This window comes from Palaemon carinicauda, chromosome 42, assembly GCF_036898095.1.
Source record: "Palaemon carinicauda isolate YSFRI2023 chromosome 42, ASM3689809v2, whole genome shotgun sequence".
NCBI lineage: Eukaryota > Metazoa > Arthropoda > Malacostraca > Decapoda > Palaemonidae > Palaemon > Palaemon carinicauda.
Window position 1 is genome coordinate 6,500,807 of NC_090766.1, and position 15,877 is coordinate 6,516,683.

At 37.6% G+C, this 15,877-nt stretch overlaps 2 protein-coding genes across 3 annotated transcripts in view; one reads left to right on the forward strand and one right to left on the reverse strand.

Annotated features, from left to right (window-relative positions):
* LOC137632769 (tyrosine-protein phosphatase non-receptor type 2-like) overlaps positions 1-13,891 on the reverse strand; it is a 61,981-nt gene extending 48,090 nt beyond the window's left edge. For both annotated transcript variants that reach the window (XM_068364851.1, XM_068364850.1), the window contains exons 1-3: positions 13,745-13,891; positions 3,098-3,256; positions 2,536-2,670 (exon numbers count right to left, since the gene is read on the reverse strand). In XM_068364851.1, the coding sequence (XP_068220952.1) occupies positions 2,536-2,670; positions 3,098-3,256; positions 13,745-13,828 (378 nt within the window). In that variant the 5' untranslated portion in view covers positions 13,829-13,891. The remainder of the gene's footprint in view (positions 1-2,535; positions 2,671-3,097; positions 3,257-13,744) is intronic.
* Positions 1-15,877, forward strand: part of LOC137632738 (uncharacterized) — a 190,286-nt gene that overhangs the window by 136,113 nt on the left and 38,296 nt on the right. The window lies entirely within an intron of this gene.

Consider the following 15,877-nt stretch of genomic DNA (forward strand, 5'->3'; position numbering starts at 1 on the left):
CGAGGGATAGCCGTTTACTGTGGACACTGAACAAAGTTTTTTCCTCCCTGAGGTACTATAAGAACTACTCTATTGTTGGAATAGTGGCACTGAGAGGAGCGATAATCCGTTCACATCACCAGCCACAAAAGACAGACCACTTTTCATGATATACAGAGGCAGACCACTCCCGGAAGTATCCTGCCATTCTCTTCGCAACTGTTCTCGAAAAGCCTTTCTTTTTAAGCAATTGTTGGATAACCTCCAGATGTGAAGATGAAGCGATGGAATCGCTTGATGGAATATCTTCATGTGTGGTTGTCTGAGATCAGAAAGTGAGGGGAGTTCCTTCAGTGTCTCTGTGAGCAGATATAGGTCGAGAAACCATGCTCCATGATCCCACAGCAGAGATATTAGGGACATCAACAGATCTTGAGATGCTCTGACTTTAAAAGCATCCTTACTAGGCAGAAGGGGGGAATGCATAGATATCCACCCTGTCCCAAGAGTGTTGAAAGGCATCTTGACAAAACGCCTGTTGGTCCGGTACTGGAGAGCAATACACCAGAAGCTTTTGTTTGAGGGATGTTGCAAACAGTTTGATTGTCTGCAAACCCCACAAAGTCAAAACTTTCATGGCTATCTGTTGTTTCAAGGACCATTTGGAGCCTACTATTCAAGTCCTCCTGTTCATTCTTCCCTGGAAAGAACCAAGCTGTAAGATGCCCGGACTTTAAAAGCATCCTTACTAGGCAGAAGGGGGAATGCATAGATGTCCACCCTGTCCCAAGAGTGTTGGAAGGCGTCTTGACAAAACGCCTGTGGGTCCGGTACTGGAGAGCAGTACACTTGAAGTTCTTGTTTGAGGGATGTTGCAAACAGTTTGATTATCTGCAAACCCCACAGTCAAAACTTTGATGGCTATCTGTTGTTTCAAGGGACCATTTGGAGCCTACTATCCGAGTCCTCCTGTTTATTCTTCCCTGGAATGAACCGAGATGTAAGAGCTACCAAATTGTTTTCCGTCCATCTGAAGAATTCTACAACCAGTTGGAATAGGGACTATGAATGAGTACTTCCTCGTTTGTATGTGTGTGACACTACCATCATGTTGCTCCTCAACATCAAGGAGTGCCCTGAAAGGAGCTGATGGAAGTGCTTGAGGGCTAGAAAGGCTGCCCTCATTTCCAGGAGATATATGTGGCACAATCCAATCCTGGACCCCACCTCTAGTCAGCCACCATCTTTGCCTCAGCTACCTTACATTTTACTTCCACATTTTTCTTTATATCTTTCATACTTCTCTACACTTATTCTGCAGCCATTCTTCAAATGCCCTCTTTTTCTCTTCCACTTTTATCTTCACTTATTCATTCCACCATTCACTACCCTTCCTCATGTTCCCTCCAACAATCCTCTTGCCACACGTCATGTGCAATCCCAACAAAATTTTCTCTTACAGCAAGTTTAGTAAGAGAAAAATTACCAGTTTCTTCCAACCTTTCTTGATATTCCCTTTTTACCTCTGGTTTTATTAACTCTTCAACCTTCACTACCTCCCTTTTACATCGTCCCCTCCACTCTTTTGCTACAACTTTTATTTTCCTTCAACCAAAAAAATGATTAGACACAGTTAGCCATACCCCTTATCATGGGCACATCTTTCAATCTTCCAAACATCCATCTAGTTATCAACACACAACCCATTAATTCCCTTTCTACCACTCTTCAAGTTGCCACTGTTACCCATGTATACTTGTTATTATCTATTTTTTTTTTTAAACTACAACTTATTACCAACTCTTTCTCAACTCACATATCCACCAGTCTCTCACCACTCTCATTTTCACCTGGTACGCCATGCCTCCCAATGACTCATTCCACTGTTCTTCACCTTTCTCACAACCTGGCCCATATGCACGAACAAAAGCCCAACATTCCTTACCCAAACTAACCCTTACCCACATTAACCTAGATGATACCTCCTTCCATTCCACTACTTTGTCATCCTTTCACTCTGCAATAAAGCCAAACCCTCTCTTGCTCTTCCCCTTTCAGTCCCAGACACTCTACCAGTCACTTCACCCTTCCCTTTTATCTTTGTCTCACACAAGGCTAACATATCCATCCTTCTATTCCCACATCTTTGACTCTCTATCGCACTACATCCACATACATTCAGACACCCCAAAACTAGAGTGTGGGGAGCAGTCACTCTCCCCTCAGCTCCTCTTCTTTCATATTTCTCAGGAAAAAAATTAAAAGAGAGGGGGTTCCCAGTCCCTTTGTCTTAACGGGTGGTTTTCAGTTAGTTCCAAAAAAAATACTCCCTATTTAAGGTTTGTATCTAGTGCCAGAACAAATCTACAGTATATTTCATTTTTGTACCATAAACTAAAATACAGTACACATCCTTGATTCAGCATTAAATAAAGAAAATCGTCGGTGAAAAAATTCCACCAACTTATAGCTCGCAATACCAGAAATATAAATATCAAACAAACCTACACAATGCAATAGCAAGAAGTACAAAAACTAAGTCCCAACTAAACTCACCTGATTTTTTTCAATGATCTTGTTCAACATTATAATCCCTTTCACTCTTTGCTGCCATACCATCAGCCAAAAATGAGGCGATGTTTGCGGCAGTGGTCCCTGGGCTAATATGTACGATCTGTTTACACATTCCACCTGTAAAGGTTAAATGAAATCAGGGGTTAAATGAAGAACAAAGCATAATTCACAACAATAGGGGTTAAATGAAGAACAAAGCATAATTCACAACAATAGGGGTTAAATGAAGAACAAAGCATAATTCACAACAATAGGGGTTAAATGAAGAAGAACAGCATAATTCACAACAATAGGGGTTAAATGAAGAACAAAGCATAATTCACAACAATAGGGGTTAAATGAAGAACAAAGCATAATTCACAACAATAGGGGTTAAATGAAGAACAAAGCATAATTCACAACAATAGGGGTTAAATGAAGTACAAAGCATAATTCACAACAATAGGGGTTAAATGAAGAACAAAGCATAATTCACAATAATTAGCAGACCATAAACATTTTGAGAATGAACAAAATAAAAGGAGAACTGGACTGGAACAATTACCTTGACAAGAGATGCATTTATATAATCTGTATTGGAGCCAGAGATGACTATCCTGGTGTGATCATAGGGGAGCACATCTCTGTAACGGTTGAGGGATTTGTTTATCCCGGATTTGGCTGCAGTACAAGGCAAATTGTACGACCCTTCACTTCGCACACGCTGTAAAAACAAAAACAAATCTTTTAAAGATTGATGGCAATGTGCATTCATAAAAAACTATTAATACTAAACAAATAGTATGTTCTTTAATCTTTAATAGCAACTACACAAACATAAGGAACTCTATGTTGCACAGATTTGTACACAAAGTAGTCTTACTTTGGCCACAAAAATACACAACTTTTTGGCAATTCTATGCAAACAGGTATAAAAAATCTATAATACAAAAGCCATAATCTTTCTCGTAGATATAGCCACAGCAAAGTTGAAATGACCAAGGCTCCAATATATTTGGGCATGGTAAGCCAAGGGGAATATCCACAAACAATCAGTATACTGACTATTCAGTCTTTCCCCTGCCACTAACAGAGAGTGGGGTTGATATCCCCAAACACTCAGTATACTGACTATTCAGTCTTTCCCCTGCCACTAACAGAGAGTGGGGTTGATATCCCCAAACACTCAGTATACTGACTATTCAGTCTTTCTCCTGCCACTGAGAGATAGAGAGTGGGGTTAATATCCCTAAACACTCAGTATACTGACTATTCATTCTTTCCCCTGCCACTAACAGAGTGGGGTTATCCCCAAACACTCCGTATACTGACTGTTCAGTCTTTCTCCTGCCACTAAGATATAGAAAGTGGGGTTGATATGAAGCAGGATTATCATTAAGAATTACGGGTTTGTAGCCAGGGAAAAAATTAAAATAACTTTCTAGATTTGCAACTAGGTCTGATGAAGGCAAACCTTACATCTTTAGTGAGGAGACTCACTCCTTTGGTGGGAGGTATTATTATTAAACAGATTGGGTTATGATAGCCTGGTGATCTGCTGGACTGGAGTTCAAGGCCCGCTCACCCTCGATAGTTTCTTGTAGTGTCTGTAACTTCACCATCATTGTGACCTAAGGATGGGATTTTGGGAGAGCCTATAAATCTATCTGCTGAGTCATCTGCAGCCATTGCCTTGCCCTCCCTGGTCCTTGCTTGAGTGGAGAGGGGCCTTGGGTGCAGATCATTTTATATATAGCCAGTTTCCAGGGCATTATTATTATTACTAGCTATGCTACAACCTTAGTTGGAAAAGCAAGATGCTTTAAGCTCAAGGGCTCCAACAAGGAAAAATAGCCCAGTGAGGAAAGGAAATAAACGATATAAGAAATAATGAACAATTAAAATAAAATACTTTAAAAACAGTAACAACATCGAAAGAGATATTTCATATTTAAACTATAAAAAGGCTGTGCTTGACTTGAAGAACAGCAGTTTCTGCCTTGTAACAGGTTGAAATCATGAGGCAGAGGTCCAAATGGGCTTGGCCACCCAACAGGCACGATGTGGGCAATAACCCCTTGGAGTTATAACCTACAAACAGTATCTTCCTCATAACAGGTTAAACCATGATGCACAGGTCCCGAAGGGCATGGCCTCACAAAGTTCCATGAGCTTTGCTGTGCCCCACAGGCATAATGTAGGAAAATATTATTATTATTATTATTATTATTACTTGCAAGGCTACAACCCTAGCTGAAAAAGCAGGATGCTATAAGCCCTAAGGCTCCAACAGGGGAAATAGCCCAGTGAGGAAAGGCAATAAGGAAATAAACTAAAAGAGATGTTTAAGAATAACATTAAAATAAATTTTTCATATATAAATTAAAGACTCTTCTACCCTTACAAAGAGGCAAGTAGCTACTGAACTATTAGATTGCAACAGTTAACACTTGAAAGAGAATTGTTTGATAATCTCAGTGTTGTGTATGAGGATAGAGGAGAATGTGTATAGAGTTATAGCCTACAAGCAGTTTCTCCCTCATAGGAGGCTGAAACCACGAGGGCACAATCCACGCGCATGGTGTCGGCAATATCCACGAAGAGTTATAGCCTACGAGATTTGTCGATGGGAGAGGCGACGACCCGAAGCAGTCGACAGACATCACCATCTGCGGAATGACCATAAAGGGAAATTGCTTGCGAGACAAGTTTCATACCCTGAGCAGGAACTGCAAGCGGTCACTTAACTCTTCTGTTGCCAAGCTTCGAACAGCAAGAGGCATGGACTAATCCTACTCCTGCTGGAGGAATCCCCTGGGGGGAAACCACTCAGGTGAAGAGTGTATCTCCAGGAGGCAGAAAAGGCGACCAACCACTGTTGGCAATTCTCCCTGTAAGAGGGAAGATTATCGGACAGTGGTTTGTGGAGATAACTCTCCCTTGGAAGAAAAAGTTGCCGAACTCCTGGTGGAGGTCAACTCTCCCGCGGAAGGAGGAAGTTGTCCAACACATGGAGGCAGAGCTCCAGGCAGCGCTCTATACTTCCCGTCTATAAGCAGTGTTCAAGTTGACAGGTGACATCGAGGGCTGCCTGTAAAACGTACCCCAAGCTAGTTTCTGGGTTCACTCGAAGGGATGTCCCTGAATAGAAACACGGAAGGAAAACAGTCTGCCATTGCTCTCGCTCCTACGCCAGATCTGTAGGAACGAACGCAAGCAGAAGCAGAGAGTGCTACAGTAAACGTAAGCCAGTTAAAAAGGTTTTGATGGGAGAGTAAGATTACGTCTTGCACCAAGCCAAATTAAAAAATGGAGGTTGTTTACTATTGTTGGTGTGAGCACGGTGGTTGGTATACCCCTGCTAACCCCCTCCACTGACCAGCAGAGGGTAGGTACACCTCCCAAAAGCTTTAATGGCTAGTTTCCGCTATCGCCAAAATAATGGTCTTACGTAAAGAACATATGGTTTGTATATAATGCCGGAACAAATAATACTTCCACATTCCAATGTTTTTTTTCCCAACTAAAAACGGATAATAAGAGATCCATTCTTCCAAGTATAATAAAGGAAATGCACTTTGAACAATGTACAGTATGTACAAAATCTATGATGAATTTCATGGCAATGACCAAAGAATCTTCAAAACCTGTCATTCCAGTTCTGAGAAAAGGAACTATCTTAGTGCTAGTTGTCTTAGTCAGTCATTTTTAGCCCTGGTTAAACACCCTTAATCTAATCTATACACGCTTTGATGAAAAAAATCTTCAAATCCCTTCATACAGCCAATTCTTTATTACAATCTATCTTACTGTCCTTATATTTCCTGAAGCATCAGTCATCTATCAGATCATATAGCCTAGTCTTCCCTACAACTTCACTCATTTGTTCCACTACCATTCTGAAGGAGTTATGAGTTCTTAAAAAGGTGCTATTCTCCTTTGGGTCATATAGTTTTCCCATAGATAACAATTATAATGCTCAAGACCTGAAAATCTCATCAAGTCACATTGTTAACTTTTTATTAGCTAAAATACTTCATAAGTCTTGGAAGTAATGTAAAAGGAATAAAAGATGACCTTATTTGACTGGTAATAACATTTCCTGATTTAGAAGACACTGAGGTTCTGTGATTCTCAGCATGGACGTCTCAAATAAAAATCATATCAACCACCTGTTCCTTTTCACAATAGATCTGGGACAGGAGAAACAACACAAGAAGATACTGACAAAGATGGAGTGAACAGTGGGCAATTGACTGTAACAAAAATGCCACAGCAAGTCTGCATAACTTGTGAAGACAACTTCAAAGGTCCAGTATGAAAAGATATTGATCTTGCCAAAAAGATGGAAGAGAAAGGCCGATATTCTAACATATTTGATGATCAAAAGATATATTCTACAGTGACTTTCTTTTCTTGATTGAAAACATTCACTCTCCTTCGCCCAAGTATCATATTTTTAAGACATATCAATCCCTGAGCTATTCTTAACCGAGACGGAGGCCATACATAGATGGGACGAATCAAGGGAGAACTTAATTCTTTAAATTTCCCCCACCAAACCTCAGGAGTCTACAAACCAAGTATAGGAAAACAAAGCATAAACTTCTATGTGGTAAACTGTAAAAAGCAGATGATAAATAGAAGACTGTATCAGGGAAAAACGAGAAGCCACACAACAAATAAGCTGCATTATCAATAGGCTGAAGGAACGTAGAGAGTAGAGGTCCCCTTTTTGTTTTGTTTCTTTGTTGATGTCGGCTACCCCTCAAAATTGGGGGAAGTGCCTTTGGTATATGGATGGATGGATCAATAAGATATCGAACAAAAGCAAACCGCTACCACACTCCCTTAATATCATAAACTACGATATGGCCCATGTTAAATCAGTCAGTTAAACCAGAGAATGCCACTTTGGTAAGAAAATAAAAGCACACCTTATGACATTACTCTCTGAGTGGGGCCAGGAAGAAAGGTAGCCCTACTTAATGCTTGATCACAAGGCAAGATAAAATGAGAGGGCTGACCGTAGAGTTAAGGATGTGTAAAACTTTGGATGATTAATCAATTAATGGAATAGGCTCTGGGCCATTAGGCCTGGTAATCAGGTCGAGATGGACACAACGTAAAGGAGGTACAGAAAAATAACAAAAAACGGGTGCAACTATGAGCCAAGAGGACAATACCAAGACCCCAAAATAATGCTTACAGTAGATTACGTGAGTTGCAGTTCATTATACGTGGCAGATAATAAATAAGGAGACATGAAGGCCTATGGAGAGAGAATGAATATCAGCAAACTCAAATGTTGAGAGACCGAACACAAACCTACAGGAGAAAATTACCATCAAAACATTTGGTAGTGTGACGGTGCCGAGAGAGGGTGTGAACTCAAAGGCAGATTGGAAACGACTTAGTTCACACCCTCTCTCGGCACCGTCACATTGAATTCACACCCTCTCTCGGCACCGTCACATTGAGTTCACACCCTCTCTCGGCACCGTCACATTGAGTTCACACCCTCTCTCGGCACCTTCACATTGAGTTCACACCCTCTCTCGGCAACGTCACATTGAGTTCACACCCTCTCTCGGCACCGTCACAGTAGGTCCTTAATCATTCAAGGAACGACCAAACGTAACGTCAGCAAGTTGGCAAATAAGGATAGCGATTTTTCTCCTCTCCGTGAGACATCGCATGTCAGCAAGACCTCTCATTAACACCAGTAACAAAGTACTGTAGATTAAAATTGATTAAAAGCTACCAAGATCAGCAAATTAATGTCTGTATGTCTATTTTTTATTTTCATATGAACAAACTTTTCAACCTTGAATACCATTGTCATCTACTTCAAATATGCTGTACATACAGTACCCATTATTCCTTGTACTTTTCTATAAAAAAAATAATGTCAATCAAAGTACAGCATAAGCATTAAGTATCATCATATTACAGCTAAGTCCTTTGTCAATCTGCTACATCAAGCAGACAACAAAAAGTTAGATTATTGTATCAAAGGAATCAATTTCACAGATACAACACTTGCCAAAAGAACAATGAATAAAACTACGGAACAAAGCAACAGCTTGGAAGTGGAGGGAGTCCTGCATTCTAAGCCATCCTATCCGTGAAATACAACCCAACATACAATTAAATATCCGATTACTGAAGACAACAAATTACCACCAAGCCAAAATTAATTTTCTTACATGTGTCCTTTTTACATTAACCCTTTTACCCCCAGGTTATTTGGAACTTCCAACCCTTAACCCCCTGGCATTTTTTTTTTTCAAGCACATTTTGCAATATATATTTTTTAAATTGCTCTAACAGCCTTAATTTTTGTCATAGCGAGGTCAGGTTGGTCTCATTCTTTTGGAAAATGCCTGAAGTTTCTCATAAAGTTATCAAAAATATGCAAAAAAAATGTAAATAGCAGTTTTTTGCAAGGACGTACCAGTACATCCATGGGGGTAAAGGGATGAGTTTTGTGAAACATACCAGTAAAAGGGTTAAGAAATGAGGTGGGAAAATTTGAAGTACTGAAACTGGCTTCAGTTCTCAATGTTACCAAGAGGATAAGGTTTCCAGAAAGCCTAATCTGACATAACACAACTCCTAATGATCTTTAGAGAGTAAGAAATAATAAAGAGACCATTAAAGAATTGCTAAAAAGCCACACAAGATCCTCTGAAAAGATGCATTAACTGAAACTGAACATGGTCATATGCCCTGAATAAATGGAAAGGTAATGTACATTTTCCTCACGGATAAAATTTCATAAACACAGGTTCCTGATAACTGACATTCAGCTGTGAATTCTCAAAGTGGACAATGTGTCCTGGAATACCTAATACACTTAAAATAACCACCAGTCTACCATGCAATGTTACCCCAAGTCACATTTCTTACTATCCCATCAAAACAATAGGTGAACCAGTGATACAGTACCCAAATGTAAAGGAGTTTATCCTTTATTCTAAGGCACAAAATGTCTTGCAGCTCAGCTTACATCATTACTGACTCTTACAGCTGTAATGCCTCATAAATGGCAAAACCCAGTTTTTTCCTAATAGCCGGTAACTTCTGTGAATTAGTTTTTCAACCCTGCAACGTCTCCCCTTTCATATTATTTGCACTGTACATGATTATCAATAATTATTCAAAAATTTGAGAACATCAATCATTTTAGACACTCAAAATTATCATAGCAACAATTCAATTTTATGGATATTATCATTATACAGCACATAATATTCACACCTAATTGAAGAAGGCAATAGGGCCTACACTCACCCCGCAAGCTTCCATTAAATGCAATGTCTGTACGTGAAAAGAGTTAAGGAGATGATGAAAGCATAATTACATAATGGTAAAAATAAGTAAATATGCAAACAAACAGCAATTAAGAAATTGATTATCAGAGTACACATAATACAGAGAAGTTTAAAGAGCTCTCATAGGGCTTGCACAAAGGGTCAGTTCATAAATGAAATTTGACGAATGGAGCAAGGTGAAGATGTAGCAGTTGGAGAGCTATGTGGGAAGGCCAAAGGGGATAGAATAAAAGGTGAAATAATGCAGCTAAAGTGTAAGAAGGATATTTAGTATAGTACTTCCTATAGAAATGTGTACATGGCACATTAAAAGATGTACTTTATCTACCGAAGAGGAATGTCTAGGGTATATAAACATCACTTCAACATGGAATTTCATTTCTTGTCATCGAAAGAAGTGTGCGCTACTCGTTTTAAAGGAAAGTGTGTGCTATTCATTTTAAAGCATCTGCATGATTATTATTCCAAGATGACATTAGTAAGCAGCAAATTCTTCGGCTGTCAATACTGTATAATGTACTGCAGTTCTTTGTTGAGCTGATTTGTTTATTTGTTTGTGAATCATACCAGTTAATAATGTGAGAAATATGAAAGTAATATTGCCATTACATAGTACTTATTAATCAAGTACATCATGCCACTATGTATTTCCTTAATAAAAGTTCTATAAAACTGTCGCATAAATGAAAATAAATACAGTATAGGAACATACATGGTACTTTATGTAAAGGGGCATTATGTTTATATTTGCCTTATTTATTTATGCTTTTTGTTCTTTGCTGCTTTTATACTTTTTTTTTACTTATGGACATTTTAATCTGAAGCAGCAATACTTAGTTGGGTAATCAATGACACGTGTGGCTTGATCTAAATAAAATAGAAATACTTAATATAAATTAAGGACAAAGCGTGCTGGCTTTAAACATACCACTCAAGCTTTCAAAACTCGAGCATATACTTCTATCCCAATTCCCCAAAATTAATTTTTTTGATAGTTTCACACTAAAAGGGGAGAACTACAACTCAGAAGACTGAGACAGAATGAGTAATCGGAATCAAAACTTTGAGAATTTAAACATTTCTCTGCATCTTTGTAATGATACCATCACACACGCCAATTTTGCTGAGTAACATATAAATATATGTTACCGGAATTATATATAAATACTTGACTCTTGAAAAATTAAGCTTAAAAAGTAAAATATATCATTCTGATCACGTTACTCAGGGACTGTGAATAGAACACCATGTACTGCAGAGTACTGTCAAATATTTAGAATTTCTATTATTACTAAATCGAATGTTAAGATACACAAAGAATTTACTTGGTTTTAGTTGAGCTGAGCACACAGCATGCTCAAATACTACAGTTATCTGACAGAGATGGTAACTATTTCAACTTGGGGGCAAATAAATACAGTTCCACGAGTTGCATATTCAGTACTGCGGGCTACACTATATATTCATAGCCAATAATGTAGTTGTTAGAAAAGGCTTATACATCATTCTGATATCAGTCAAATTAAAAACAGAAAAGGGATTAAATACATTGCTGTTTTCCTGACAGGTCTTTTTCTCATGTCAAAATCTAATAAGTTTTCTCTATTTTCTTTAAAATTACATGACTCTATAGTCGGCAAAATTACATGAAATCTGGAAGAGAAAAATAATAGCAATAATACTCATATAAAGACTACAATCAACTTTCGAGTAAGGATGAAGAACTTTAACATGGCAATAATTAAAAATGACAGCTAACGATAGAACTTTCCTAACTGGTTCTTCACCTTTTATTTGAGAACGTGCCCTCGGTGTGGGCCAAACGAGAGTTGAACTATTAAACTCGGTATTTCATCATAATGACAATGATAAAACCATGAAGGTGGCAATATCCTATTACAATTTAAGGCAGCCATACCCTGAAAAGGGTGGCCGTCTATCGCATGCTGTGCCCATCAGCAATGTAACCTTTTTCAATTCATTTAGACGTTATCGTAAAACATAGAATGAAGGAAAATATAGCAAATTCTTCGACAAAGGGAATAAAACAAGATATTTAGACATTATCGTAAAATAGAGAATAAAGGAAAATACAGAACTTCACTTCGACAGAGTAAATAAAACAAGATACGACCAAGGGAAGTGCATAATGAGGTTTCAGTAGCCCCCGAGGCAAGGAAAACTTATGCTTAAAATTAGGATATTATTATTACAATTAACCAGGTTATAGGCCTAACTAAAAAAGTTAAATAATTTAAGCTAAAGACCTCCAATAGGGAAAGCAGCCTAACAAAGAGAAAATATGAAATAATATAAAAACTAAAAATTTAAATGGAAAAAAAATTAAAAAAATTTTAAGATCAGTAACTATGTCTAAATTGTTCCATTTCTCCAGAGATGCAAACATCAATAGTTGAAGAGTACTAACTAACAGGGTAAATATAAATTCATATTTTGACCTACGATAATGCTAACATAACGGCATCTCCGTGGTAGATTTGTAAGCATCATACAAGTACTAGCTTAGGATAGTTCTAGTATACAACTTATTTTGTATATCTATCGGATTAGTATAGGTTAGACAACTAGGCTTATCTGCTTACGGAGCCTTTGTATATAAGTGGCCAGTTCCTCCCGGGTGCATAGAAAATTTAAATTTTCTTCCAATTCCCTAGGCAGTTTTTCTGCAAAACCTCAACAAAAGAATACCACCTAACCTAAATTTCCCCTACCTAACCTAACCTTTCCTATGTACCTAACGAGGGGCTAACAACCCCCTACAACCCCCTTAAACTGCCGTATTTTTAGCCAGCCGTCATTACACATACAAGGGGCCGCTATCATACATACACCTGCTGGTTACTATTTTAATTATTGGCCACTATTAAAGATATTGAATATAATGTCAAAGCGAGCATGGACCTATCTATCCAGAAGATTTTAACAAGTTGTCCGTATTACCCCTTAATTACGTAGTACTGTAATATAATTTCTTTCTATCTTAACTGCAACAATCTTCGGTTCAGATATCAAATTATTTGTATACATTAGGGAAAGTATAATTTACTTTTGTACATACGATGACATCTAATTCTTTCGCAATTACGACAGCAACTTATAATAAGGCAGGCCATTACTTTAAGATTAAAATTTTATCCCAAAAAAATGATTTAAATATGCAACCATAATTCAAACAAAAAAATAAGGAAAAAATAAAATAAAATAGGCTCAGTTAGTAAAAAAATATAACAAAATGCCTAACGTCGGAGAGCTGAAACCTAACCTAACCTAGGGACTCTTGTAAAAAACAGGGTTGTGATTTGAATAAGTTAGCAAATTTAATAATAAACATAATAGGTCAATATAAATTTAAATTTCATGGATAAAATCATTACTAGGTTAAAAATAATCCATTTATGATAGGAAGACATATGATAGGTTTACTACATAATAGAATCTAATCTAGACACATTTAGCAAAACTAGTCTATAATTAATTAAGTATTAAATGAAGAATAAAATCATAATTATGAATAATTCGTTGAATAATATATATTTTTATCTTATCTGACACAGGAAGTCTACGCAAGCCTACGTAGGCCAAATCCAAGCCTACGACGCTAAAGCCTATATATATATATTCCCCTACTTATCAAAAGACTAATTAAACGCCTATGTGAGAAACAACCGCCCATAAAAACGCCCCAAGCCCCTAAAGTCACGACCCTATTTCCTAGAAATATAGGCTAAGGCATTACTATAGCAGGTGGGCACCGCACAGACACACAAACACAAACACACACACACACCGCTGCTGCTTCTGTTAACCCCCCTTTTTTAGATTTTTCTTAAACACAGGGGGGGCAAAAGACGCACCTGATACACTTGATTCCACGCATTACTCTCCTCTAATTGTTTGTATTCTTTTTCTATTTCATTCACCACAGAAAGATCCGTCATTATTCCGCTCGTTTCATATCACAACAATCCTCCTGCTAGAAGAAGTCGCGTTCATATGGTCGTCCCGACGATGGCGGAAAACGAGGCGGCTCTAGTACTATAGGGGAATTTTCGTTCGGTTTCGTTCAAATGGATTTGGTTTCGTTAAAATGCATAAATACTTTATAATTAGATTTTCATTTCAGGATTAAATTAATTTATATTATTATCTATTAATCATCTCCATAGGAGATATTTATTGTTGTTACTCTCTTAGAATATTTTATTTTCCTTTTTTCCTTTTCGCACTGAGCTATTTTCCCTGTTGGAGCCCCTGGGCTTATAGCATACTGCTTTTCCAACTAGGGTTGTAGCTTAGTAAGTAATAATAATAATAATAATAGGAAATTCTAACTAAATGAATTTGAATTTTCCGTACTCGAGCAATGGAATCGAACGACTATTTACATCCCGTCTGCGCATCCATAGTTGCAAAAGGGGTCGCTTAGACTCTGTATATTATTATCTATTAATCATCTCCATAGGAAATTCTAACTAAATGAAAATATATTGAATTTTCCGTACTCGAGCAATGGAATCGAACAACTATTTACATCCCGTCTGCGCATCCATAGTTGCAAGGACTCGCTTAGACTCTGTATATTATTATCTATTAATCATCTCCATAGGAAATTCTAACTAAATGAAAATATATTGAATTTTCCGTACTCGAGCAATGGAATCGAACGACTATTTACATCCCGTCTGCGCATCCATAGTTGCAAGGGGTCGCTTAGACTCTGTATATTATTATCTATTAATCATCTCCATAGGAAATTCTAACTAAATGAAAATATATTGAATTTTCTGTACTCGAGCAATGGAATCGAACGACTATTTACATCCCGTCTGCGCATCCATAGTTGCAAGGGGTCGCTTAGACTCTGTATATTATTATCTGTTAATCATCTCCATAGGAAATTCTAACTAAATGAAAATATATTGAATTTTCCGTACTCGAGCAATGGAATCGAACGACTATTTACATCCCGTCTGCGCATCCATAGTTGCAAGGGGTCGCTTAGACTCTGTATATTATTATCTATTAATCATCTCCATAGGAAATTCTAACTAAATGAAAATATATTGAATTTTCCGTACTCGAGCAATGGAATCGAACGACTATTTACATCCCGTCTGCGCATCCATAGTTGCAAGGGGTCGCTTAGACTCTGTATATTATTATCTGTTAATCATCTCCATAGGAAATTCTAACTAAATGAAAATATATTGAATTTTCTGTACTCGAGCAATGGAATCGAACGACTATTTACATCCCGTCTGCGCATCCATAGTTGCAAGGGGTCGCTTAGACTCTGTATATTATTATCTGTTAATCATCTCCATAGGAAATTCTAACTAAATGAAAATATATTGAATTTTCTGTACTCGAGCAATGGAATCGAACGACTATTTACATCCCGTCTGCGCATCCATAGTTGCAAGGGGTCGCTTAGACTCTGTATATTATTATCTATTAATCATCTCCATAGGAAATTCTAACTAAATGAAAATATATTGAATTTTCCGTACTCGAGCAATGGAATCGAACGACTATTTACATCCCGTCTGCGCATCCATAGTTGCAAGGGGTCGCTTAGACTCTGTATATTATTATCTGTTAATCATCTCCATAGGAAATTCTAACTAAATGAAAATATATTGAATTTTCTGTACTCGAGCAATGGAATCGAACGACTATTTACATCCCGTCTGCGCATCCATAGTTGCAAGGGGTCGCTTAGACTCTGTATATTATTATCTGTTAATCATCTCCATAGGAAATTCTAACTAAATGAAAATATATTGAATTTTCTGTACTCGAGCAATGGAATCGAACGACTATTTACATCCCGTCTGCGCATCCATAGTTGCAAGGGGTCGCTTAGACTCTGTATATTATTATCTATTAATCATCTCCATAGGAAATTCTAACTAAATGAAAATATATTGAATTTTCCGTACTCGAGCAATGGAATCGAACGACTATTTACATCCCGTCTGCGCATC